The 24970-nt window shown below is 40.0% G+C and overlaps 1 protein-coding gene across 1 annotated transcript; it reads left to right on the top strand.

Annotated features, from left to right (window-relative positions):
• Positions 1-817: 817 nt before the first annotated feature.
• LOC127228268 (cytochrome b-c1 complex subunit 2, mitochondrial) lies at positions 818-24607 on the top strand. The gene is made up of 14 exons (XM_051192829.1): positions 818-899; positions 3232-3315; positions 3419-3568; positions 5707-5771; positions 7614-7670; positions 9261-9385; positions 13037-13134; positions 16498-16555; positions 18037-18132; positions 18402-18601; positions 19932-20012; positions 21399-21475; positions 22893-23046; positions 24377-24607. The coding sequence occupies exons 1-14, from the start codon at positions 867-869 to the stop codon at positions 24458-24460; spliced, it is 1362 nt and encodes a 453-aa protein (XP_051048786.1). The 5' UTR covers positions 818-866; the 3' UTR covers positions 24461-24607.
• The last annotated feature ends 363 nt before the right edge of the window (positions 24608-24970 follow it).

Below are 24970 nucleotides of genomic sequence, written 5' to 3' on the forward strand. Positions count from 1 at the left end.
ACGAATCTCATAAAAATGGATTCTGGCCAATCTGGAAACTGGAGATTCTGTATTTCTAACAAACTCCCATAGATATTGGTACTGTTCGTTTCCCAATCACAAGAGTGGTAGGAAACTATTAAGTGCCTGAAGAGCAGGGCCTACATCTAACACACGCGCGCGCGCGCGCGCTTGGGACGCAAATTCCACATCACACACACACACACACACACACACACACACACACACACACACACACGCCACCCTGGGACGCAAATTCCACATCTAACACACACACGCGCAAATTCCACATCACACACACACACACACACACACACACACACACACACACACACACGCCACCCTAGGACGCAAATTCCACGAAATCGAGCGCTTGCTGGTGACGATCCCCTGAGGTCCACCTACAAGTGTGTTGACTTGTCAGAGAGGGCACTCGTCTCGCCGGTCTCAGCGGTCACCAAATTCACAGGTTGGTGAGGACCACAATAAAGGTGGCGAGGGTGGACCTCCGGGGAACAGGAAGTAGCGCCTAGTCCACGGACAGGTGTGGGACGAGAATCTAGCTGTGGTGACCGTGATAGTTGCAGACGCAGTTGGGATTACAGGCTGCATGTTCTTGCAGGAAAAGAACACAGAAAGGGTAACCGAAGCTGCGTGCTGCGTGCTCGCCTAGGACCGCTAGCCTCTCACCTGCAGGAGCGGCACCCGTACCGCCTCCAGGAGCAGTGGAGCTCGGCGTGTGTAGAGAGTCGCCGGCCAAGGGGGCGTGGGCAAGCTCGCAGGGCACGCCGGGAAACTTGGTCCTCCGACACCATCTTTCTTCCTATCCGCGGCGGTGACCGTGGGAAAGGGCACACGCTAGAGCCATGAAGTTCCTCAGCAAGGCCGGGTCCTTCTCAGTGAGCACGGAGGCGCGCGTGGGGCAGGGTGGGAGAGGCTCGTCGGCCACTCGGGGACCGGGGGCGGGGTGTGCGGCCCTGGCCTCAGGCCTGGGTCTGCCCTTCAGGTGAACCCCGCGGAGAAGCGGGCTGCGGGCGGGCGGAGGCCAAGGGGAAACTCAGCGGGTCCTGTGAGCAGGAGAGAGCTAACGCCGGGAAAGCTGGAGAGAAGGGTGGCCTTGAGAGTGGCGCTGAAGCGGCTCTCGGGAAACTCCTGAAGGTCACCCGAGAAGCAGGGAAGGGCGGGGGCCGATGACACCCAGGCCGCTTGCTTTCCCAGCTGCGGCCTCTGCTCCTAAGTTTGCCCTGGAGCATCAGTTTCCCCGGTACACCCATGCGGGGCGACGCTTATCACGGTGCCCGCACCTTCGCTCCTGTCAGTACTGAGTGAGTCCCGGCCTTCGTAACATGCTGTTTTCTCGGTCTCTTATTTAAAGACTTCCCTCCAAAAGGGACGCTTGATCTTTCCTCTAGGCCCCTTCCTAACACTAAATTATGTAGTTGTCACTTGGAGAGAAGGGAGTACGTCATGTGTCCGCACGTTATCGCTGTGAAACGGCGGTCATCAAGAGATAAAAATGGGAGCATCTAAATTTCAGCAAGGGTTAATTTGCCCCTACTAGCCGGATACATGGGGAGCTTTTTGTTCCTAACAAATTTGAGAAGGTGCTTCTGGCATCTAGAGGTCAGAGGTGTTGCTAAACATCTAACTTTGCAGCATCAGCCTATACAGCATAGAATTACCAACGCCAAAATGCCAGTAATATCTGTGTTGAGAGACCTAAATAGTTATTCAAAAGTCCAGACCTGGGAATGGTGTTTCCTTGTTCTTTGTACTTACATAAGTGTATTGCAGAATTGTACACTTTTAGGCTATAGTTGTATTCCTTGTGCCTAGACCAACCAACTGCTAACAGTCCTTTGAGGGTAGTACTGCCATACTTACTTTCCGTGAGGATGAATTGATGTGTGTGTTATTAAAACAAAATAGAAATTATATGACAACTGAGAGGATAAGTCTTTCCTGAAAGGAACCAGAACTTTTAAAATGTCACTACCCAGAAGCACCTAAATCTTGCTTGGTAATGGGACTGTGGATTATTCATATGTGAACTACTGTGCTTCGATATTGGATCATATCTTGGGAAATCACAGCCAAAAAAAAAAAAAAATCCCAGGTGGCTACATACGCCTTATCCAGCAAACTAAGTTGGTAATGACAGAGAGCTCATTTTGATTCATAATTAAAAAGCAGGACTGAGGGGATAGTATGAGGAGCAGCAGCAGCCAGATTAGCCCAGCACTAGGGCAGTACAGAGTAAGAACATTGTAGACCTTTACAGGGATCTTTGCCAAACGACAGCAACATGTTTAATGAGCTTAGCAGCATGAAAGTGTATTTGTTTGCATGTCCATTGGTAACCCTGTGAACCCTAGACGTTATTGGAATGTCAAAACAGCTTTATGCTCTTTTATGTCACTTCTAAGTATATAAGCATATGTGAATAACCTCAATGATGATGCATTTTAGATCCATCATCCAAGTTGTCGCATGTTATACTGAGAATCTATTGTTGATTTAATATCTTGTTGATCTTAAGATGATGTAGATAACTTGGCCAAAGAAGCCAAGACCCTTGCTTGTTTGGATGTGCTCAGTATAGCACAGAAGAGGATGAAAATGCAGTGGATATGTAAAGGGATTTGAGAAAAGATCCTCAAGATGATCAAGGAAATGGAGGTTATTTTAGCTGGCAAATAAAGAGACTGACAAATTGAGGAAGCAAAGTGCCGAAATGTACTTTTAAAATTGTTGACGTAACAATCCAGTTGTTCAAAAACTTTGAAAACATTAGAACTGGAAGGAAACATTTGAAACTTCAATGAAATAATTAACAGGTAAAGAAAATAACATGATTTTATAAAAGATCATAGAGGACTCAGTATTCTGTATAAATCACAAATAGGTAGAGGTTAAAGAATGACTTAGAGCAACCATAGTAGAAATCTGTAGTCCTAGAGAAATCATGAGTTTGAGGTCATCCTAGGCTACATTGGGAAAGGTTTTCAAAACAGAAAACAGAAGGGGAGAAAAAAGCTATATACAAGGAAGAAAATGTCTTGGGTAGACTTAAATGGCTAAAAACTTATTAGTGAGTTACTTTCTGAACTTCCTGTGAAGGTGGTGATTTACATGAGGTCACTGTGCTACATGGCATTGCTGATGGAGTGCTTTTACATGTAAAAGACTGTTCTTCTGATAGCACATCTAACCTGTCTTTGTTGTTTTTAGAGATTCTATTCCCTCAAAGTTGCCCCGAAGGTTAAAACTTCAGCAGCTCCTGCAGGGGTGCCTCTGCAGCCTGAGGATCTTGAGGTTAGTCCCGCTGAGCTGCTCACTGGAGAGTACATCTGCTTTACTTAAACTCTTCGCTAAAAGACAGGCATTGGTCACATCTCTGTTCTGTCTTTAACTACAGTTTACCAAATTACCAAATGGTTTGGTGATTGCTTCTCTGGAAAACTATGCTCCTCTATCAAGAATTGGCTTATTCATTAAAGCAGGCAGTAGATATGAGGACTCCAACAACTTAGGAACATCTCATTTACTACGTCTTGCATCTAGTTTGGTAAGTATCTTTATTACCTTAGTGTTTGGAAATGATGTGTGGTCTTGGGCCTGTAGGTAATTAACAAAAATAGGGCTGAGATGATTTAGTAAAGCCCTTGCTGTATAAGCATTAAAACCTTAGTTAATCATCAGCACCAGTCAGGAGTTGATGCCATGTGCCTAGATCTTGGGAGGCAGAGGCAGGCAGATCTCTGAGTTTGAGGATAGCTTAGGCTACAGAGCTATTTCCAGGACAGCCAGGGCAACATAGAGAAACCCTGTCTCGAGGCAAAACAAAAAGGGAAAAAAAAAAGAACAACAAAAATCCAAAACAATCCACAAAAATCCAAAACACCAGCACCCATGTAAAGAAAGGAACCAATCATAGCCATGCCAGTACCCCTAACAGAGATAGGCAGACCCTGTGAGGTTGCTGTCTACTAGGCAGGCCAAAAAAGCTAGTTTTAAGTTCAGTGAGAAAAGATCTTGTCTCAAGGAACTAAGGCAGAGAGTAACAGAAGGCATGCCACTGTTTCCTCTGGCCTATGAGTATGTGTTTGAACATACATAAAAGCAACACAGGCATCCAGGTTCACTCCTTTAATCCATGCACTTGGGAAATGGAGACAAGAGGATCAAGAGTTTGAGGCTAGCCTGAGCTACACCAAACCTTGCTTTGATAAAACAACATCAGAAGCTTGAAAGCAATGCTCTTATGTTTGTTTCATTGAGCTGTTGTCTCATATTTACACAAACTGGTTTTTCTTAATGCAAAGAAATTTATTCTCTTACAGTTTTAAAGGCTTAGGACTATAGTAAGGCATGAGCAGGGCCATGTTTCCATAGGGAAGAATCCTTCCTTGCCTCTTTCTAGCTTCTAGTATTTACTGATAATCCTCAGCTTATAGCTGCATCACTCAAATACCTACTCTTCTTGTCACTTAGCTGACCTTCTGTCTGTTCTTGTATCCAGATATCTACTTAGGAGGACACCTATCATAATGGGTTTAGAGCTCCTGCTAATTCAGTATGATTTGACCTTGATTCATTCACAGTGACCCTGTTACCTGATGGTCACATATCCTGATTCTGAGTGGACATGAACGGGGCTGCTATTCAACTGTAGAACCACAGCATTGGCCATAGACAACAATTGTTATTATCCAGTTGAATGCTGGTATTGAAGCATAAGAAATCAGTAGGGGAGAAGGCAACAGTTTCTTAATAAAAAGTGCCAAAAATTGAAAAAAATAGTATTTTCCCGTATTCCTCCCCTGCTTTGAGATTATAATATTTCTCTCCTTTCTTACCTCCAAACTCTCCCTGATCTCTTTCAAATTCATGCCTCTTTTTTTTCATTGTTATTGCATGCATTTATGTAAATGTATATACGTATTCTTAAATATAATCTGCTCAATCTGCATGTTTCTTAAATGCATGCTTTCAAGGCTGACCATTTGTCACTAGACAACCAATTGGTATGGTCTGTGTATGGAGAAAACCACCTGCTCCGTTTCCAGCTTTCTTCACTTGCCTATAGTCTGTTCTTTCTTGTGGACTTTTCCCCCTCTTTGACATGGCCATTGGTGTCATTCTTATTGGATACCTCTACAAAACATTCCTGCACCTAAAGCTAAGGAAACATTGTAGAAGGTTTGGAAAACTGCAGGATTCAGAGGGTCAGGAAGTTTGCTGTGATGTCAGAAGCTACACCCATAAAGCTTCACCAATATTAAGTCTAGTAAGCTTATATTTGCTAATGGAATTTTAACACAATTGTGTTTTGTATTAAATCTAAGCAAAATGTGGTGGCAAGTGGCTTATAATTGCAGTACTCAGGGAAGCTGAGGCAGAAAGTCCATTCTAGAGTTTAAGGTAAACTTGACCTACTTAAAAGTTATAGGCCAGCCTGGACTATATAAGGAGACTTTGCCTCAGAAAAACAAAATAAAGATATGCATGTATGTGTATATACATGCAATGCATTTTTTGAATCTCATAATTCTTGTTAAAAAGTACCTGCTAGTTAGGACCTACTTAGTAGAATTCTGTTTGGATCTGCAAATAACAATTAAGGCCATAGATTTTGATAGAGTGTGATGTGTGGCAGGCCTGACATTGAACGACTATTAAGAAAAGCATACTTTCTTTTTCAAGACTACCAAAGGAGCATCATCTTTCAAGATAACCCGTGGAATTGAAGCAGTTGGTGGTAAATTAAGGTTTGTTAAATAGTAGCAAGAAATAGCCAGGGCTGGAGAGATGGCTCAGGAGTTAAAAAGGTACATTATTCTTGCAGAGAACCCCAGTTTGTTTTCCAGCACCCACATCACACAGTTCACAACTATTCTCTCCAGTTCCAAGGATCCAACACTTTCTGGTCACTACAGTCAGTTATATTCATGTGCGCACACACCCTCACAGATTACTTATACACATGATTTAAAAAAAAAAGCCCAGGGTGGAGGGAACTGGGCATGGTGTCATGTATGTTTAATAACAGCACTTGGGTGGCAAAGGCAGATCTCAGTAATCTCCAGGCTTACAGTAAGCCAGACTATACAGTTTTAAAGGAGGTGGGGCACACAGAAATATTCAGTTATAGGGTGACTCCTCTTTGTTAATGAAGGGGCTGAAGATTTCTTAAACAGAAAGGAAATGTTGATGAATTGTCATCAAAAGTGTGAAACACATGGCTGTGCAAACAAACGGTAGATATATGTGACTGATTGGGAGTAGGTATTTATAGTATATACAATATGTAAAATATTTCTGATTGGAAAAAGTAAAAATCCTAAATCAGAGAGAAAGAAGGGGGGAAAAAAATCTAAAAGGAAAGGGGACAAAAGATAGAAAAAGGCTGTTTCCCGAAGAGGAAACCAGAAGTAGTATCACCCCTGTGGTGCTGTGATGCCATGCCTGTGTTGTTTTTTAAAGACTGGAAGCTGAAAGTCCAGTTCAAGGAAATGGGTTATGATAGAACTATGAAGAACTGATAACTTGGGGATAGAAATATCTCTGGTTAAGAATGCTTACTGCTTCTCCAAGAGACGTGTAACATCAGCTCCAGCTGATCTCACACCAGCATCGTGCCTCCATACGCCCCTGCACATACATGGCACGTGCATATTAATGATCTCTTTTGGAAAATAAACTAGTGCTTCACTTCCTAATTGCAGAATAATTGGGAAGTGAAATGAATCTGTATATCTACATAAATAGTTTAAAAACAAAATGCTTAGGGATATGGTTCCTAGAGTTAGGGAGAATAAGAATTGTTATCGAAAGGGTACAAAGAAGAGTCTCGAATATCTGCCCTTTTGTTTTTCATTGTAACATATGTGGACCATGAAACGTGCCACTTTAGATGTATTTAGATGGCATTAAGTGGCATTTGATAATCATTACCACTTTCCACCTCTGGAGCTTCATTATTGTCCTCAGCTGAAACTCTGTCCGATAAACTGTGGCTTCCTTTATCCTTGGCCACCATCATATTTTGTCTGATTTTGATTGTTTTTGTTTGTTTGTTTGTTTGTTTGTTTATTTGTTGGTTGGTTGGTTTGTTTTTTGTTTTGTTTTTGGTTGAAATGTTAGCTTTACATTTTGCTGTCATTTTGGTCTTCATATGAATAAATTATACAAAATATATCCATTAGTAACTTAATATAAGGTCTTCAAGGTTCATCCATTTTATAACATGTGTCAAAACTTGGGTTACTTTTTTGTTTGTTTTTTGTTTTGTTTTGTTTTGTTTTTTAAGACAGGGTTTCTCTGTGTTTCTTTGGAGCCTGTCCTGGCACTCGCTCTGTAGACCAGGCTGGCCTCGAAGAACTCAGAGATCCACTTGCCTCTGCCTCCCAAGTGCTGGGATTAAAGGCGTGCACCACCAATGATTACTTTTTAAGGTAAATTTATTTGCCATGTTTTAAAAAATACTTTAAAATTTTAGTTGAATAAATATTTTCACTGGTTGTACAAAGAATTATATGCTTTAACAGAGAATATATACGAAAAGCTATTTTCTCATTCAGATTATTTACTGTAACTTATTTTCAATTTAGTGTGACAGCAACAAGAGAAAACATGGCTTACACTATAGAAGGCATGCGAAATGATATGTAAGTACTGGCATGTATTAGAACATATGCTCTTGTGGGGATACTAGGGACAAATAGATATACAATGCTATCTGTGTGTCATAATGAAACCTACTATTATATTAACAATAGCAACAACAAAAATCAGTTGGAAAAAAGGTTTAGGGACCAGAGAAATGATTTAATGGTTAAGAATGCATACTGCTCTTGCAAAGAACCTTAATTTGGTTCCTAACACCTGTATCTGAAGGCTCAAAACTGCTTGTAACTCCAGCTCCAAGGGATCCAATGCTCTCTTTTGGCCTCCACAGGTACCTGAATTCATATTTATAAACCTATACACAGAGACATGTATGCATAATAAAACTTTAAAATATAAAGAAGTTTATAATAAAAATAGAAATAACATCTGTTCTTAAAGGAAATACCAAGCTTCTTCGTCTGTTTGTAGGGCTCTTAGCCTCTGCTAGTACCTGAACTGGCTATTGCCCATGTTGGATTGCCTTGCCCAGCCTTAATGCAGGGGGAGGAGCTTGGTTCTGCCTCACTTGATGTACCATGCTCTTTTGATACCCATGGAAGGCAAAGGAGGAGTAGATGGGGAGTGGTGTAGATGGGAGGCAGGGAGAGGGAACAGGAAGAGAGGGGAGCAAACCGTGGTCAGTATGTAAAATAAATTGCAAAAATTAATAAAAAAGAAAAAATACCAAGCTTGTGTTAAACAAGGTAACCTAGACTTGGAAAGACCATATCCTCTCAGCAGGTCTTAGCTTTTTTTGTTTATAAGGGGTGTGGTTCATGGCACTGGAAAGGGAACCACAAGGTGTTAAAGAAGGCAAGGACAGTAAGACACGTGACGTGAAAGGAGAAAGGAAGTGACAGGCTGTGGAAAAGTACAAGTGGAGAGGGGCAGAGGAACAGAGATGAGAGAGGAGGATTGATAAAAATGTGTAAAATGCCATGATGAAACCTAATACTTTGTACTAACTTAAAGAAATAAAGCAAAGACTGTGCTACTACTCACTTGACTTTGTCACTGTGACCTTAGACTTTTATTCTGGAATATTATTCACAAACCTGGTGTTGATTAGCTCCTAGTCACAAGTAAGATTACAGTTTAGTATCTTCGCATTTTGTAACTTCACGTTTTGTTGTCCTGGAGATCACCTAGAGCAGTGTTCTTAACCTGTGGGTCACAGCCTCTTTGGGGGTTGAACAACCATTTCACAGGGATCTCCTAGACCACTGGAAAATGCAGATATTTGTTTACATTATGATTTATAACTGTAGCAAAATTACCGTTAAGAAGTAGCAACAAAAATAATTTTATGGTTGGGGGTGACCACAGCATTAAAAGGTTACAGCATTAGGTAGGTTGAGAACCACTGACCTAGAGTTTTGGGGCATGCTAAGCAGGCATTCTTTCCTTGAGCTTCCGCCCAAGGCCTTGACTTTTCAAGACAGAGTATGGCTTCATAGCTCAGGCTAGCCTGGAAGACTAATCCTCCAGGCTGTACCTGTCCAGTATCAGATTAAAGGTGTGTGACACATCACACACATCAGCAGCATATAATTTTGACCTATACCTCTGTCTCCACTTGTTTTCTATAGTGAAATCCTGATGGAGTTCCTGCTTAATGTCACCACAGCACCAGAATTTCGCCATTGGGAAGTCGCTGCCCTTCAGTCTCAGCTGAAGATCGACAAAGCTGTTGCCTTTCAGAATTCACAGACTCGTGAGTGCATTTGCCAGTTCCATTCCATTATTTCCAAGATAATTGGTTTCAAGAAGATCTGTTGGTGAAGAAAGTCCTATATAGACAAGAAAAACCTCCCAAAATGTCTTATGTATTTTATTACTAAACACTTGTATTGTTTTCCATATTTGCCGATGAGCAAATTGATAGTAGAATCTGTCTGTTCTCACTGTTCCCTCATTGTGTTGTTTTTGTTTCTGTTTAGAACAAACCCAACAGCAGTTTATTTATTCTTCTACTGTTATAATTTACTGTTACATGTTTCAGTAAAAAATTTTAAGAAAAAACACTCCATCGTTCTTAAAAACTTTTTTGTATTGATATTTGTAATGCTTGATTATAGAATCTTGACAAATATGACTAGCAAAACAAATCTGTAATCAAACACTCCTGACTTTTAGAAATTATACAGCTTCTGGTAGGAGCAAAAATGAGCAGGTAGACAAGAAAAGGATCAGCTATAGTGGTTCTGGGTGGCACTGGGAACCAAATGCAGGGCTGTTGAGAAAGAACCTGTCTGCAACTTAGTGAGAGGTGTGTGTGGCTAAAACTTCATGGTAATGCTTTGTGTCACAGAGGAATGTGAACAAACGATGGAGTTGTAGAAAAGATGGCTTACAGCTGGTGTGACACATGCCTTTAATCCCAGCACTCAGGAGGCAGAAGTAGGTGGATCTCTGAGTTCATGGCCAGCCTGGTTTACAGAGCGAGTTCCAGGACAGCTAGGACTACACAGAGAGACTCAAAAAAGAAAAAGAAAAGAAAAGAAAAGAAAAGAATGACTGATGTCCAGAGTGGCTGCTTCTCAACAGCAGGGTTCTGGCCCTCATCTTATTCTGACGAAATATCCTATTCTATCTCCTGGTGCTGCTCTCATCTCCACTTCTAGGATTACTAATTTAGTTCAACTTCTGGATTCCTTGCCAGTTGGTGAGCCTTCTGCTTTGAAAACAAAGTAAACATCCTTTAAAACAACTTGTGAGTTAGAGTCCGAACTCTTGCTTAGCCTTTAAAGCTTTCATCTGACTCCAACCCCCTTCTCTTAGTTTTTGTTATGATAATTTATATATAAAAATTGTGCTTATTAGCAGGAACCTGTATGTTTTGGTACTTGTCTACATGTGTAATGTTCAAATCAGGTTAAACATTTTTCATTTCTTAATAGTGAAGACTTTGAAGAGTTTTTCTTTTTGTAGCTATTGTTTCCTGTCCCTTCATCTTCCCTTTCTAGCACTGACTCCTATAGTTGGATTTTTCTTTCCCAGCCACCAAGCAACCACACAGAGGCTTTGATTAATTACAAATGTTTGGCCAATAGCTCAGGCCTGTTACTAACAAGTTCTTACAACTTAAATTAACCCATTCTATCAGTCTACATTCTGCTATGTGGCCTTTACCTCTATCCCATTTGTGTGTCCAGCTCACTCTGTGTCTAGCTGGTGACTCCTCTGACCACCCTTCTCTTTCCCAAACAGTTATCAAGTAAGAATTAGTTACAATATCTAGTCCATTTGTATTTGGCAAAATTGAGAAAATATTCTATCTTTGTGACTCTAAAGTTTTATACTTAATTTATCTTTTTTATTTTATTTTTAAGATTTATTTATTATGCATGCATATATCTTTGCAGGCCAGAAGAGGCCACCAGATCTCAATACAGATGGTTGTAAGCCACCATGTGGTTGCTGGGAATTGAACTCAGGAACGCTGGAAGAGCAGCCAGTGCTCTTAACTTCTGAGCCATCTCTCCAGCCCCTACTTAATTTATCATTTAGTTTTCAACTCCATCAAAGACTCTAGAAGGGTGAAATGTTACCTAATGATAGAGACATCTGACTGACTGGACAGTCACCCTAAGTTCCTCTGTAAGATTGAGGCATAGAGGGGCATCCATCTTTGGCCTACAGGTCTAATATCTGATAGACTTTTCTCTGAAGCAAAAAATGTAAAGGACTGCCCTACCCTGTCTTGGCAAAAAGATCGGCAGTCTCTTTTTGTGTGTGTGTCCTACTTGTACAATTTGGACAGCATACTTTTAGCAATCGAAGCAAGGGCAGTTTTTTGCCCAATTGCTAGCTTTTGCCATAAGGAAGACAGACTCCATATGGAGTTTCTTCACTTCACATTATCTTCTCTAAAGTAAATTGGTATGGCCAGAAGCAGACCTATCTCACTGTCATGAAAACCTTAAGTTACTAAATATATTAAATATCATGTTCTGTGGGTCGTTGAAGTGTTTGAAGACCATCTATCCATCTAATATATCTGTGTATGATCTTAAAAACAATATCTAATATGACTCTAAGTTTGGCTATTATTGATGACTATTAATTTGTTTCTTAATTATACATTATATTTTTAATGAGTTGCTTAAACGCAATACCTCAAACAAGTGTAGAAATACACATACAGTATAACAAAATTAACGAAAATCCATACCAATGTGAAATATTTAAAATAGTAGTTGGTTTTTTGGTTTTTGGGTTTTGTTTGTTTGTTTTGGTTTAAAAGTAGATTTTATCCTTTTATCTGTATGCCCCTTTTCTTCTCAAAATGAGATTCCCTGAGATCTAATCTTTTTTTTTTTTTTACCATTATTAATAACAACTTGTAACCAACTTCCCTTGCATGATAATAAATATCCATAATCCATCTTGGGAATGCAGACTACTTCCTGTTGGATAGGGGTGCTGTTGATCTTTAGAAGCTGAGAAAATTTAGATTAATGGATAAGTCTTGGCTGGAGTATTCTGTGAGGCTGGATCACCTCAGTCAGCAGCCTTGTAACCTCACTTTTTACCGTCCTGCTTCCTCTTCATCTGCTGGCATCTCTCTGGCTCTGCCCCCCTTTATCCCAGTATCTCAAATCAACCCACTTATACTCCCTGCTTGGCTGCCAGCAAGTTAACATTTATTAAACCAATTTGAGTGACAGACTCCCCCATCCCCAAATTTGACTTTCTTTGTCTGCTTCCTCTGCCTCTTATGCTATTCACAGATTATTCACCTGGGAATTGATCAGTCATTCTAGAAGACTTACCAGATTTTCTGCTATTGTTTCATGTGCCCAGCTGCACACTTCCTTGCTAACATTTTATTTCATAATTTTCCCCCTCAACGTTTTGAGAGTGGCCATTATATCTGATGCATCTCTGTGTTTCTATTAACTAACACAGTTCCTAACATCTGGAAGTATGCCCAAATAATGAACAGATGTAGGAAATATAGTTCCAGAGAAGGCACAGAAGCCATAAGGGTGCCAGGACATCAGTAAAGAGCAAGTACAGGTCAGCGGTAGCTTTTGACTTCACAGGAGTTATTGTTTAACCTAAGCTTGCTGCTTTCATAGCTCCCTGTGTCCTGGTAACTTCCTCATTAACCAAGAAGGGAACCTGGAAGTGAAGTCAGACTCAGAATAAATGAGGTATACTTATCTTACAGAGACAACTGCTTGAGGTCTCCTTTATTGTGTATTCCACAGGTACCACTTTAAAAATTAATAGAGGTTGTGTGGTAACAAATTTCAAGTCTCTGAAAATTTGAGTCTCAAGTCTTTAGGCTTGTTGCTGATTTTTAAAACTACCGTATTCATCCATACATTTGAGTATATGTTGTTTATCTGTCTTTCAGGTGTCATTGAGAACTTGCATGATGTTGCCTACAAGAATACCTTGGCTAATCCCTTGTATTGTCCTGACTATAGGGTGGGGAAAGTAACATCAGAGGAAGTAAGTGATGGGACTGCATCTTACGATTACTGACTCCTAGCCACCAGACCATGTTATATTAAACATTCTATTTCAGGGTGTTTGGTGGTTTTTGTTTTACCTCCTAATTATAAGAAATCTAGCCAGGCAGTGATGGCACAGGCCTTTAATCTCAGTACTCAAAAGACAGAGGTAGGTAGATCTCTGTAAATTCAAGGCCAGTGAGTCTACAGAGTGAGTTCCAGGATAGCCACAGCTACACGGAGAAACCCTGTCTCAAAAGAAGGGGGATGGGGGACCCTGCTTTTTTTTCTCCAATATACTTGTATTTTTGTGTGTGGAGGGGGAGATAAAATGAAAATCTAAACAAACAAAATGAAGGACAGGAAATTATCTCACATGGTCACAGAGGTGGCTAAGTATGTAAGAATTCTTTGTTCATAAACATGAGGAGCTGAGTTCAGATTCCAACACCCATGTAAACAGCCAGGTGTAGCCGTGTGTACCTGTAACCCCAGTGTTGTGAAGTGGAAACAGGAGAATCTCACCAGGGCTAGATGCTGACCTAGCTCCTGATTCAGTTAAAGACCCTGTTCCAAAGGAATAAGGTAGTGAATGATAGAGGAGAACCTCTGATACCTCTCTCTGTTCTCTATACATGTGCATATACTGTGCATGCATGCATGCACACAACTCTGAATGTGCTGGGAGAAGATAATTCCAACCAGAGGAAACACTAAGAATAAAGCCTCAGAGCCAAAAACAAAAACTATTTTAGATGCCTAAAGGCACTCAATGTTAACACCTCATGTATTTTGGGTGTTACATAGTATACTTTTAAAATAATTTAATGGTTAAATATCATAGTAAATTACTTAATGGTTATAAATATGGAGTGCCTCTGATGACATGTATAAAATGAACCCCACTTCTTACTTCCCAGTCTTTAGCCTACCATTATTTATTTACCTTTTCTAGCACACCAGCTTCCCTGGGCCAGCAGGCCAAATTCATCACAAATCACAAGCTAAAATATGCTTTAGAACTTTGTTTCTAAAGTAAGAAACATTGGCTATTGAAGCTGGAGAGCGAGCTCAGAGGTTGAGAGCTCTGGCTACTCTTCCAGAGGGCTCAAGTTTAATTTTTAGCACCTACATGGTAGCTCATGACTATCTATAACTCCAGGGGATCCAGTGTCCTTTTCTGGCTTCTGTGGCATCAGTCATTTATCTGGTGCATAGATATACATGCTATAAGAGTATATAAGTGGATATAATCCCAATGGCCTACTTTCCACCTATCCCCTTCTTACCTTTTTATCAGAAAATTTGGGGGCCTGGAGAGATGAGTTCATGGGTAAAAGCACTTGTCACACAAGATTGGTGACCTGAGTTTGAGCTCCAGGAACCATGTAAGGGTAGAAAGAGAAAACTGATTCTGCTTTTTACTCTGTATGCATGCATGTACAGATATGTACACATTCCATAGCTCATTTTAAACAACAAACTATTCAATGACAAGTACTAGGATGTTAACTATGATAAACTCGAAGATCTCAAAGGTCATTAATGTTTTGTATTGTTTTTATTCTTAGGCTAAGGAAATTAGTATAGTGTACTTTAGCAATTAAGTAGAAAAACATCCGTAGAAAGATAATAATTTGGACATCTAAGATGATTCTATAGATGTTTACTATTCTTAGGTCACAGCTTCTTGATAAACTGGTGCATGTTGAGCCAGTGTTTCTTATCAGTAACACTTCAGGCACTTTCTGAAGCCCTACAGGCGATACTGTGCCTCACAGTGCAGAACAGTGTATCTCTGCTTAAAAACTAGAATACATTTATACTTCCTATAAAATGAGGAGTTTTCTTGGTTCAAAACAAATTTTCAGCCCCTTGGAGGTAGTATTACTCCTAATAAGATAGATGCTAGTCCTGCTCTTTGTCTGCTTAGCCTAAGGTAGTCATATAATCCAACATTCCCAAATCTCACTGATTTTTTTGATAACCATGTATGGCTGGTTGGATGAATAAGCAGTTGGATTTTTCCTCTGTAGTAACCTAGACTGACCTCAGGCTCTCTTTGGCCTCCTGTGTGCCAGGATCACAAGTGTGCACCACTGCATCCAGCTTCAGTTGACTGGTTTTAAAGAGTCCACCTAGAGTCAACATCATCCGTCTTAGTGGGATATCAAAAACGGTGGGAGTTTAGGGACAGTGATCATGTTATTTTTGTATTTACACTCCCTTAAGCAATTCTATAATCTGTATTAGAAACTGTATTGGTAACTTTATCTGCTATGGTCACATTCTTGATAAAAAGCAACTTAGAGAAAGAAGAAAGTTTATATTGGCTCAAAGTTTGAGGATATTGTCATGGCAGGAAGGCAATGGTCACATTGCATCTGCAGTCAGGAAGCAGATTGACAAATGTTGGTGCATTCTCCTTTCTGTTTAGTCCTGGATCCCAGCACATGTTAGGGTGGGTCTTTCCCATCAATTTGATAAGATGGCTTAACCATCACAGAAACCTGGGTGTTGACTGACCTGGTAGCAAGTAAAGTTTTAGACAAATTGGTTTTAAAAATGGGTAGGACAGACCTATCTCAAAAAAGAGAAAAGAAAAGGAAAGAAACAAGGTGGGGAACAGGTAGAAGTGTAGTAATAGTAAGTCTATCATGTGTTTATAGTATATGATAATGTATGTACAGTACATTAGATGGGCTATTTAAAACTACATTATAATTCTTAGAGCATAAATTTAGTCTCATTCTTGATTTCAAGCCAGTGTATACTTTTAATTTGTTTTCTCTCTTTTTTGTTTTTTATATTTCTTCCATTTTTGAATCTGTGGTGTGGTGTATGTGTGTACATGTTTTGCATATATGTGGGGGTATACATGTGGAGGTTCAAGGCTGAAGTCAGGAGTCATCCTCAATTACTCTCCCACCTTATATATTGAGGCAGGGTCTCTTGATCAGACGCAGGCTCAGTGATTGTCTCTGCCTTCCATGGCTAGAATTACAGGCAGGCCACTATGCTACCTGGCACTTCCATGAGTTCTGGGATCCAAACTTTGGTTTTGACTCTTATATGGCAAGTGCTTTAATCACTTTTCCCAGCAATTCATTCTGTTTAAATTCAGAGGTTTTATTAGAGTTTTCATGAAAGTTGTAGGGCCATGAACACAATGAAGGTCCTGTTCTTGAAAGTTATAGTTTTTAGTAATAAAGTCACAGTGCGATGAGCAGTAATAAATCCTCCTAGTTCATTATGTCAGTATTCATGCCTGGGAATCTGCTTCCTGCCGTGCTGCACTTGTACCTTTCTAGCTTTTGTGTTTATATTAATGTGACCTAATAGCTCTTCTTTACTTCCTCAGTTACATTACTTTGTACAAAACCACTTCACAAGTGCAAGAATGGCTTTGGTTGGACTTGGTAAGTCTGAGTTTGCCTGCATATCATTTTGCTTCCTAAGAGCAACCCCTTAAAGTGTATGATATATTCAAGGGGTTGAACATTTTGAAAACTCTTAAGAAGACAGAATAGATAGGGTTTTAATTGCTAGTTGTTTGGAAAACAAATTCCAGTATTTTACTACTTCCTTTATAGTCTTGACAGTGCTTGCAAAATTTGTGACAAAGGTAAATTTTTATAAGCAAAGAACATCACTAATAACTAAGAAATTTTAACCTGAGATTGGCAAAAATTAAAAGGTTGGACTTTTCTGTATTACCTAGGATTTGGAGAAATACACGCTGTCAAAAATTATTGCTGTGCTGAGCATGATAGTTCATTCCTTTAGTCCCAGTACTCCAAAAGCAGGTAGATCTCTCTGAATTTGAGGCCAGCCTTGTCTACATAGTGCGTTACAGACCAACCAGAGCTACATAGTGAGACTCTGTCTTGAAAAGAAAAAGAATTACTGGTGGGAGTATAAATTGACACCCTTTATTTTATCTAGACTATATAGCTCCTTATCAAGTATGTAGCTTGCAGATATCTTCTATTACATGGGTTGTCTTTTCACTCTTGATTGCCCTTTGATGTAAAATGAAATATTCTAACAGCTATTAGAAACATACTAAGGTCAGTTAAGAAGGCATTGATTAAATAAATGATGCAGCCATAGAGTGTAATATTTTATAGCCATTTCTAACCACTTAGGAAGATAGAAATTATGGACGACAAGTTAGGAACATAAAAGAGAATAATACCACTTTTATAATAGGGTCTTGGGTTGTAGCTCAGTTTTAGAACATGTGTTTAGCCTACTTGAGGCCTTAGATTCAGCTGCTAGCACCACAAAATAATAATAGTGAGCTGGGCAATGGTGGCATACACCTTTAATCCCACCACTCAGGAGGGGCAGAGGCAGCTGGATCTCTGGGGCCAGCCTGGTATACAGATTGAGTCCCAGGACAGCCAGGACTAGAGAGAAACCCTGTATTGAAAAATAAAGAATAAAAGGGAAAGAAATTAACATATACTAGTAACTATACTACATCTAGATGAATATAATAGTTCATAGCAAACTGTAAGTTGGTACCAGGAAGTTGGCAAGAAGATTTGTGTTTTCTTTGGTATATATTTCTGTAGGATTTGTATATTTTTGGATTCAAAACATAATTTATTAATATATGTGTACATGATTAACAGCTGAGCACATGCCGCCAGCACCACATGTGCAGAGGTCAGAGGACAACTTTGTAGAGTTGGTTCTCTCCTTCCACCCTCAAGTGCGGTCCAGGGTTCCATCCAACTCTGATCTCCAGACTGATGCAGTGCCTTTGCCTACTGAGCTGTCTTGGAGCTTATATTTGTATCTAATAATTATATGTTTTAAAACAAGGAGAAACAGGTGCTTTATAATTATAAAAATACTAACTCTAGCTTTGTTTTTTCTTTCATTAAAACAGGTGTGAGTCATTCTGTCCTGAAACAGGTTGCTGAACAATTTCTGAACATGAGGGGTGGCCTTGGTTTAGCTGGTACAAAAGCCAAATACCGTGGAGGTAAGTATTCTTTCTCCTAAGTTTAATAGTATATGCTAATGTTACTTCTCTACAGAAATAACATGTTGGGGCAGTACAGAAGAAAAACTAGCTGGCTCGGGTATTATGTTAAACATGCTCTGATGGGGAAAGACCAGGTAAACCACAGACCCTAATCTTAGTTCATTAGTACTGAGTCATAGAGAATGCTGATGAATAAAACCAATGTAATAAAGCTTTTTTTTTTTTTTTTTTTTTTTTTTTACTCCTCCTTCCTTACATGATCCCAGGTGAAATTCGGGAGCAAAATGGAGACAACCTGGTCCATGCTGCTATTGTAGCAGAAAGTGCTGCCATTGGAAATACAGAAGCAAATGCATTTAGTGTACTTCAGCATCTTCTTGGTGCTGGACCACATATCAAGAGGGGCAACAATACCACCAGCCTCCTGAGCCAGAGTGTTGCCAAAGGAAGTAACCAGCCTTTTGACGTGAGTCCTAGCAGTCAGCATTTTCTTTTAGCTGTCAGAAACATGTTGTTTGCAATATAATCTTGATTATCTATTAATGATAGTCTGATTTAAGCTTGATTAGATGGCTCAAACCTGGTATTCCAACAGAGGACAAGAGAAGGGTAAAATGCTTACTCTGCAAATGTGAAGACCCAAATTTAGTCCCCAGCAACCATGTAAGAAGGCTAAATGCGGTGGCATGTGCTTATGTCCCAGTATTGGGAGGTGGAGACAGGTGGGTCTCTAGGACTCCATGGCCAGTCTGCTTTGCCTAATATATGAATTCCAGGCCAATAAGAAACCTAGTCTCAAAAAACAAGGTAGTTATTGTCTGACAAATGATACCCAATGTTGTTGTCCAGCCTGTACACACATATGCACATGAACACATATACATAGTTATGTACAAATACATTAGATATATAAAGAAAAATGCAAATAAAAGAAAGACTTAATTTTCCTTATATCCCTAGATTCTAGAATTCTAATAATGCTAATTATCTTCCTTTCTTTTTCTGTTCCTGAGGCTGCTTTCTCAGTTTGGCTGATCTTTGTTTTCCAAGCAAGTGGGCAAAAAGGCCAATGAATTGTTTACAAACATATAACTCCAGCTTGAGATTAAATTTACACAGAATGATGACAATGAGAACAGGAGGCCCAGGGCTAGAGAGACGGCTCTTTGGTTAAGAACACTGGCTACTCTTCCAAAGGACCTGGGTTCAACTCCTAGCAACTACATGGCAGTTCACAGCTGTGTAACTCCAATTCTAGGTGATCTGACACTCTCATACAGACATGCATATAGGCAAAACATCAATGCACATAAGAATAAATCATATTCATAAGCTAAATTTCTTGCTACCTTAGATGTCTGTGCCACTAGACAACATTTGTTTCTAGCCCTTTGCCTTAGTTTATAGGAGAAGTATAAGTAAATTGGAGGGACAGTTTGTACCAACAGCAGAATAAAGAAATCAAGTCTGTCATACGCTGTAGTCTTTGTTTCTTGACAATACTGTATGCTGTAATTATGTTACTACTACCCTTAGTCATCAGGATTAGCTTGGAAAACCCCCAATAAAGAGGAAAATGAGCAGTTGTTTTAGGAAGTTTTAAATGACACAAAAACTTTTATTCAAGCGTTGCGGTTCTGAAAGGGATAATTTGTACAGAACATTTTGGTCCTCACCAGAAGTAAGTTATTATCTGTCTTACTTTTATTACAAATGTGTAAGTTTTTATTCAAACCACATTGGGAAATTTTTCTACCAGGAAAAATACTGTACAATAAAGTTCTATTATATTTCAGGTTTCCGCATTTAATGCGAGTTACACAGATTCTGGGCTCTTTGGAATTTACACTATCTCCCAAGCTGCAGCTGCTGGTGATGTAAGTTTAGTCTCATTAACTCCCAAAGCTTTTCTCCTATTACCTTGTTTTTAGTTAAATGTGAAATGTCTGAATACCATGGTTTGTCAAGGATCTCTATAATATGATGTCATTGAATAATCTGTTACTGGGAAAACTTTTAAAAATGCATGTTAATGCTTGCAGGAAGTGGGAGTACCAACTTTGGTTCTGCTTAGACATGTTCTGAATTCTGATTTTCAGAACCTAGGAGAGATCAAGTCTAAGATGCATATTTGTAGGTCTTCACTGTAGAGATAATGTTAGTAAGGCTGGGGGTGTAACCCAATTAATAGAGTGCTTTCTCATAACAAATGAGGCCCTGAGTTCAGCATCATCACAGTGTGGTGGCACATGCCTGTAATCCAGCACTCTATCCCAGTACCAGTTAGGTAGATGCAGAAAGGTCAAAAGTTCAAGGTCAGCCATCAGCTACATAATGAGTTCTGGGCCAGCCCTGGGCTATAGGAATCCTTGTCTCAAAACAAAAACAAACAAACAAAATGGGAAGGAAAGAAAACGAGTTAAAGGGTTCTGGTTTTGAGTACAAAGGAAGGAAAGGTTAGTGGAGACAAAGGAGCTTAGTTCTGTAAAGAGGAGGCTGGAAGAGTTGTAGGGCAATTTTAACACTGAGTTTTAGGTTGAAGGAAATAGTTAGAAAACAATAAATGGTTCAAATTTTGGAAAAGAGCAAGTGCAAACACAGGACAGTGTAGTTCAGCAACAAAAGCTAAGGCTGGAAAGCAGTACTAAGCCACATGTGAAGGGTAAGAGAAGAGGCATCCTCTTCAGCCAGTTTCTGCACTATGCCACTTAAGGTTTGTAAGAAGCTTGGCTGCATGGATGCTAGCAGTTGTATATGTATATAGTATGTGTGTGTGTATAAGTGCAGCTTCATTTCCCATTGCTGTGACACAGGCAGCATCTAAAGGAAAAAGCTTTATTTTGGTTCAGTTTCAGTTTGTCATAGAAAGGAGGGTGTGGTGGTGAAATTCACAGAGGCAGCTCCTCACATCTTCTGGATTAAGGTACAGAAAACAGGACCAGGAACAGCACGAACTGTATCCCTCCAGGTGCAACCCCAGTGGCTGCATCTGCTCACTAGGCCATGTTCCAAATGCTCTGTCACCTCTCAAAGTAGTACCACCAGCTGGGTCCAGGTTCAGACATAGGAGCATCTTGAGAAAATTTCACACGAAACCCACAGATCTGCATAAACAGTGACTTTAAGGAGCACATGGTAACCACAGAATTCCCAGTGAATACTAGAATTTCCAGTTGTGTTTTTGCTTTAGTACAGGAGCATTGATTACCCTGGGAGCCCCAGGCTCTGGCCACTGATAACCAGTTTTCACTTGTGTACACTAGGTTATCAAGGCTGCCTACAACCAAGTAAAAGCAGTTGCTCAAGGAAACCTTTCCAGTGCCGATGTCCAAGCTGCCAAGTAAGTTTCTACATGAGTTATTTCATACTTAGGTACTCACAAGCTGATTTAAAAAACAGTACTATACACTCACAAGAATAGGATAGTGGTGGAGGCTTGCCTTGCATGTACAAGACATGGGTTCTATTCCCATCACTGCAAAAATGACTCTTGTTTACCTTCTGATGGCTCTCTTTCTTATATTTAAATTTTTTTATTTTATGTGTATGAATTTTTGCCTACAGGTCAGAAAATGGTGCCGGATCCCCTGGATCCAGTGGTTGTGAACCACTATGTGGGTGCTGGGAACCGAACCCATGCCCTCTGCAAAAACAACAAATATTTTTAACCATTGAACCATCTCTCCAACCCCAAGTTTTTGGGTATGTGGGGAAAGGAGCCCTCACCCTTGCCATTGCACATGTGTGGAGGTCAGAGGACAACTTGCAGGAATTGTGCCTCTCACTGTGTGGGTTCCAGGGACTGAGTTTGGGTCATGTTTGGTTTATATTTGGCAGCAAGCACCTTTTACCCAGAGAGTTCATTTCCAGTATAGATAATTCAAATACCTTTTGATGTGTTTGTAAGAAATAAAATTTTTCTTATGGCATTATTGTGACTTGAGTTTGTTTTATTTAAAAAAAAAAAAATGAATGTTTTGTATCCACATTTAAGCTGTGGAGCATAGAAGATATCGTTTCATACTATACTTTCCTACTTGCCTTCTCCATAATGCCCTTCCCTCATTGAGATAAATCCTGGTGAAGTAATGGAATCTGGTTCTCTCTCTCTCTCTCTCTCTCTCCCTCTCCCTCTCCCTCTCTCTCCCTTCCCTCCCTCTGTCTTTTTCTTTCCCTCTGTTTCTCTCCCTCTCTCTCTTCTCTCTCTCTCTCTCTCTCTCTCTCTCTCTCTCTGTGTGGTATAATTATCAGCCAAGTGGATGGTGCATTAAGATCCACATACGTATTTTCTCTTATTAGAAATATCTGGAAAAATTAAATAAGAATATAGTCATAGCCAGACATGAAGTGTATACCTTTAATCCTAACACTTGAGAAGAGGCAAGCAGATCTCTTTAGTTCAAAGCCAGCTGTAGTGAGTGCCAGATAGCCAGGGCTATGTAGAGGGACCCTATCTTGGGTAATGGGGGGAGAGGCAGCAACAACAAATGCACTGTTTTCATAAAAAAATAAAAATAAAAAGTTGCTTCATGATCAAAATTCACCTTAAAGGTTTTACGTGGATCTAAGCCATACTCCAAAATCAAAAGGCAACCGTTGAGTGCTGAGTACTGTTTTGTATTGACAAACTCCCAGATAGTAATGTGAATAAAAACCTTGCTGAACTAAAGAAATAATAAACTTTTTAGCCTGTCTGAAGTCCATTTACTACTATCTTACTGTTAAAAACTGACTTCCTACTTGTTTGTATTGGATAGGAACAAGCTGAAAGCTGGTTACCTCATGTCTGTGGAGACTTCAGAGGGTTTCCTAAGTGAGATTGGGTCACAGGCTCTAGTTGCTGGCTCTTATATGTCACCAACCACTTTCCTTCAGCAAATTGACTCTGTGGCTGATGCTGATGTCATAAAGGTAAGCAAATGAAATCTGTGTTTCAGCCTTCGATTGTTTAACCTTAATGACCCACTTTCAGAAGAACTGCAGAAGCTTCCTTGGTGCCTATGTGTTGGTGCACAGAGCAGGAAAGCTCTTCCCATTGTGTCCACAGACAGCCTCCCTAGCAACTTAGGTGTGTATGTCTTTCTCATCCAAGGAAATTTCCATTAGGTTGAGCCATTTTAAACTCTTGGAGGTCAGGAGGAGTCAGATAAGCAACTTCACAGATTTCATGGCTGTTTGTTGCTCTGGCACCCCCCAAGAAGCACCTTCCCAGTCCTTTACCATGCAGGGTCTCATGGTTTTCAACATTCTTTCAGCCTAAGACCTTCTATTGCTAGTTTTCCTCACCCCCTCTTAAATATTACTGAGTAGTTTGTTACAGCCAGGTGGTGCATGCACTTGAGATGAAGAGGCAGGCAGATCTCTGAGTTCAAAACCAGCCTGGTCAATAGAGTGAAAGAGAAAAAAAAGATTGAGTGCTGATAAGGTGAACTCTAGTATACACCATCTGCAGTAAAGACACCACTCCCTTTTCTACTGTAGGTACCGTCTCACCGCTGTGTGGTATCAGTGGCATAGAAGAGATGGCTGTGTTTAGATACTAACCCTGCGGCATTTCAGTTGACCCCAGGATTAATCATAGCAAAATCTAAAAAGTCTACCTGTGTTAGAGCTATGAGTCTCTGCTTTACCTCCACCATCTCCCTTGCATCAGACAAGCTGACCCAGACGATACAGGAGCTCCTGCTCTACCTAGTCCTGCCCTGTGCTGCTATACTTAAGATAACCCAAATTTGAAATAGTGACATGAAGAATACCTGGCCAGCCAGGCATAGCAGATGCCTGGAACCCCCAGCATTCTGGAGGCTAAAGCAAGAAGATTGTAAGCGTCAAGCAGCTTGGACTACAAACTCTTAATACTACCACCTACAGCCTCTCTTCCAAAATAAAAAGAACACCAGGTCATAAAATTTATTTTTATGTTAGTAGTGAGGGTATTTTGGTCAACCAGGCTTTTTGTCATTGTACAGAACAAAGTTCAGCCTAGCAGCAGCTATTCTGTCCTGTTTTGATGGTCAGTGGGGGGTTTTCTTATACCCTTTCAAAACTGTCCTCATGTGGGGGGACCTTCTCCTGCTTGCTTAGTTGTATATGTGATGCTGTTCACATTCAGAATAAAACACCGACCATTTCATAGTTAATTGTCTTATGAGGCTGTATTATAGAGTTGCTGGCTTAAACTCAAAATACATGGTCTACTACTTAATGGTAGCATTATTTAACTTTCTGTATTTTGTTTAAGGCTGCAAAACAGTTTGTTTCTGGCAAGAAGTCAATGGCAGCAAGTGGAAACTTGGGACATACACCTTTTCTTGATGAGCTGTAACAAGTGTGTTCAAGTGGAATGGCTAAGTTTCCTCTCAGCCCAGACCAGCAAACACATCAAGTCAGGTCTCTTAACATTCAACATTTTTCTCAATGAAGTACTTAAGAGCATAAATATGAATAGAACCAATAAAGCATTGTCTAAGTGTTTTTGTTGCATTCTTTCTAGGCAGTCAACAGTTATTTATTAATATGCTGAGATCTTTGTTTTAAATGCTTTAAAGAAGACAGTAATACAGTAACTGAGTTTGCCAATTACAGTAAGAAATTTCAGAAACTTAAAATTGAGACAAAGCAGCTCTGAAAGTAATTCCAGATTGATATTGGTAGCTTTATAAAATAAAAACAAGTTTAAAAATTGCTCATTTGGGGATAACAGCGATTTAACAGTCTGTGTTTTGCCCCCTTCATTTATGCCTGTCTTCCCTTCTCTGTGGCAGTGTTTTCTCTCCTGACTCTTGCTCACCTGTTTCAATCCTGTCTCTTTTAAGTAACTCTCAGCCTGACTTCC

This window comes from Phodopus roborovskii, unplaced genomic scaffold (assembly GCF_943737965.1).
Source record: "Phodopus roborovskii unplaced genomic scaffold, PHOROB, whole genome shotgun sequence".
In the NCBI taxonomy this organism is placed as follows: domain Eukaryota; kingdom Metazoa; phylum Chordata; class Mammalia; order Rodentia; family Cricetidae; genus Phodopus; species Phodopus roborovskii.

Bases quoted from the DNA above. Each gene is read 5' to 3' on its own strand.
- LOC127228268 (XM_051192829.1), top strand. From the start codon at position 867: ATGAAGTTCCTCAGCAAGGCCGGGTCCTTCTCA. The intron at 18,602-19,931 runs GTGAGTCCTAGC...ATTATATTTCAG, and splicing joins GAAGTAACCAGCCTTTTGAC to GTTTCCGCATTTAATGCGAG. The intron at 20,013-21,398 runs GTAAGTTTAGTC...TGTGTACACTAG, and splicing joins AAGCTGCAGCTGCTGGTGAT to GTTATCAAGGCTGCCTACAA.